Source organism: Diaphorina citri, unplaced genomic scaffold, assembly GCF_000475195.1.
Source record: "Diaphorina citri unplaced genomic scaffold, Diaci psyllid genome assembly version 1.1 scaffold13905, whole genome shotgun sequence".
NCBI lineage: Eukaryota > Metazoa > Arthropoda > Insecta > Hemiptera > Psyllidae > Diaphorina > Diaphorina citri.
Genome location: NW_007391272.1, coordinates 7918 through 10659, shown reverse-complemented (window position 1 = coordinate 10659; position 2742 = coordinate 7918). Strand labels below are relative to the sequence as shown.

Genomic DNA, 2742 nt, shown 5'->3' with positions numbered 1-2742 from the left:
ATCCTGTCTTCCTTCTCTCTTCGCTTTCGGAACGATAAGACCTTAGCACTTACAGTTCCCTCTATCAAACCTCTTCAACTCTTCTGTATCGTTTTTCCAGATCTAATGAGCAGAGAGGGGCTAAGCTTGGACCTCATTTCAGAAGACCCGTCAACATGTGCAGCCCAGTTCAATGCGCTTAGTCTCAACTGTGTGGACAGTGTAAATAATAACGTAAGTACTCAGGTACCAGGTACATACTCACAGAATGACGGAACCCCATATCTAAGGCCGAATTCAGGTACTAGTCACTTTTGACTTGCTCTCGACAAGCATTAAGAGAGAAAGAGAGAGAGAGAGAGAAAGAGAGAGAGAGAGAGAGAGAGAGAGAGAGAGAGAGAGAGAGAGAGAGAGAGTATCTGTACTATGGATCGCCAAGCAAGAGCCTTGCCGACCGGAAAGCCAGGTATAGAGCAAGAGAAAACAGAGGAAGAGAAAAGCGAAGAGCGCTTGCATTCTGGAATCGTCAATGTCAAGGGCAGATAGTTTGGAGAAGTTACAGTCGGATCAATCGCATGACCATCACGTAGATCGGAACATGTCGCGCGATCCGGCGCCCAACGATAAGGCGGGCCCGCCTAAAAAGGACTACCCTATTACAAGCACGAGGCCTTGCCGACCGGAAGGGTAGGAAGCCGAAGAAGAAGCGAAAGCCTTGCTATTCTGGAATCGTGAATGTCAAGGGAGATAGTTTTGGAGAAGTTAAAGACATAGAAAAGAGGTTCTAGATTAATCGTCTCCTCCACGAGTTCGAACCTGACGTAAAGTCTCCTGGCGCATGTTGTACACGTCGGGTCAGAAGAGTTACGCACAAGAATATAGACACACTGAGATACAATAAAATTAAATATTGCATATACAAACAAAACCATGTATGAGTGTCTTACTAGCCTTATGGGTATAGATATCCCGGGCTAGTCCGCATGGACAATACAGTATTACTACATAACAATACCTCTACTCTCTCTCTTACTAAACACAACTACACTAAACAAAAAAAAAACACATCTAAAATCTAACTCTACAAAACACAACTAAAAACAACACAACACTCCTCTAAACTCTCTACAACAAACTACACAAGAAAAAAGTAATAATACATAAAAATAAAAAGGCCAAAGGTAACACACAGGGGTTAGTTGAGTGGCGAGGCAGTTGGCGTTGTGTTACTGAGTACGCCAAGGATTTATGGCGTTCCAGGCTGCAGGGAGCAGGGAGGCTAGGCCAATTTTGGGCGGGCCGTGAGGCGTAGTTCTTCAAGCGGCCACAACGCCTGCACGATCCAAACCTGAACCGCCTCGAACAAAATAAAAACCACCCCTCCCTGTATGGACCTACTCTAAAGGCTCACAGGGAGTCAGGCTGCGATGCCCTCCTGGACCAACGCAAGGGTCCGTAACTTCTGCTCCCTGCTCCTCTCACATTGCTGACACTATTTTTCACTCATCGATAGTGTTTTCTAGGGTGAACTATTCTTCACTCCATCGATAGTGTTTCTCTAGGGTGAACTAATTTTCACTCATCGCTAGTGTTTCTAGGTGACGTATTTTCACTCACGATAGGTTTTCTAGGTGAACTCATTTTACTATGATAGTGGTTTCTACGGGTGAAACCTCTTGTGTTTTGTCGGGTGTGAACTCCGAATCCACATCCCCGTTTTGGTCGGGATTTCCTACCCAACTCGAAGATGCTTTTAGATGCTCAAAAAAAAAAAAAAAAAAAAAAAAAAAAAAAAATTCCTACTCACAAAGTGGCGGCTAAACAATAAACCATCGTTACTTTGCGATGTAATCCTGCGACACCAGACACAGCATCGTACCTGAGTAGGGCACACTACGGAGAGTACGTCTACCCGTAGATTGCCAGCGCAGCTTGACCAGGTACGATGCTGTTCTGGTGTACCAGATTCGACATCGGTCAACAAAGTAAACGACTGGTTTATTTTTCCGCCACCTTTCGTGAGTAGAATTTTTTTTGTTTTTTTTTTTGTTTTTTTTTGTGTGAGCATCAAGCATCTTCGAGTTTGGGTAGGGAAATCCCGACAACACGGGATGTGGATTCCGGAGGTTCACACCCGAAAAACACAAAGCAGTTTCGACCCTAGAAACACTATCATGGAGTAAAATAGTTTCACCTTAAGAAACATCACTATCGATGAGTGAAAATTAGTTCCACCTAGAAACAGCATCGATGAGTAGAAATAGGTCTCACCGACTAGAAAACACTATCGATGGATGTGAAAATAGTTCACATCACTAGAAACACTATCGATGAGTGAAATAGTGTCTCACACAATGTGCCAGACAGAGGAGCAGGAAGCCAGAAGTAGATCCCCTGTGTGGTGCCAGGAGCATCCGCCTTGACTCCTCCTGTGAGCTTAGAAGTAGTCTACAGGACAGTCTGGAGTGCGTAGTCCATGTTCACGAGATAGGATTTGATGTGCAGGCGTTTGGCCTGCGTTGAAAGAACCTACGCCTACTCACGCCCGCCCAAAATGGTAGCATTCCGTGCTCAACTCGCAGGAGCCTCGAAACGTCCCCTATAAGCTTGGCGTACTACAGTATACACAAACGCCACTGCCGTATATCTCCCACTACTACCCCATAGCGAGACTGGCGACTTATTTTGATTTATTTTATTTTAAGCACCATGACCAAACCACTTTTACTTGGAGTGAGAGAGAAGAGATAGAGTAGAGAGAGA

The 2742-nt window shown here is 44.8% G+C and overlaps 1 protein-coding gene across 1 annotated transcript in view; it reads left to right on the top strand.

Moving 5' to 3' along the window:
* Positions 1 to 100: 100 nt before the first annotated feature.
* Positions 101 to 2742, top strand: part of LOC103523016 (glycogen-binding subunit 76A-like) — a gene marked incomplete at both ends in the record, with an annotated part of 10213 nt that continues 7571 nt past the window's right edge. The window contains one exon of the mRNA XM_008488093.1: positions 101 to 157. Coding sequence (XP_008486315.1) covers positions 101 to 157 — 57 coding nt within the window. The remainder of the gene's footprint in view (positions 158 to 2742) is intronic.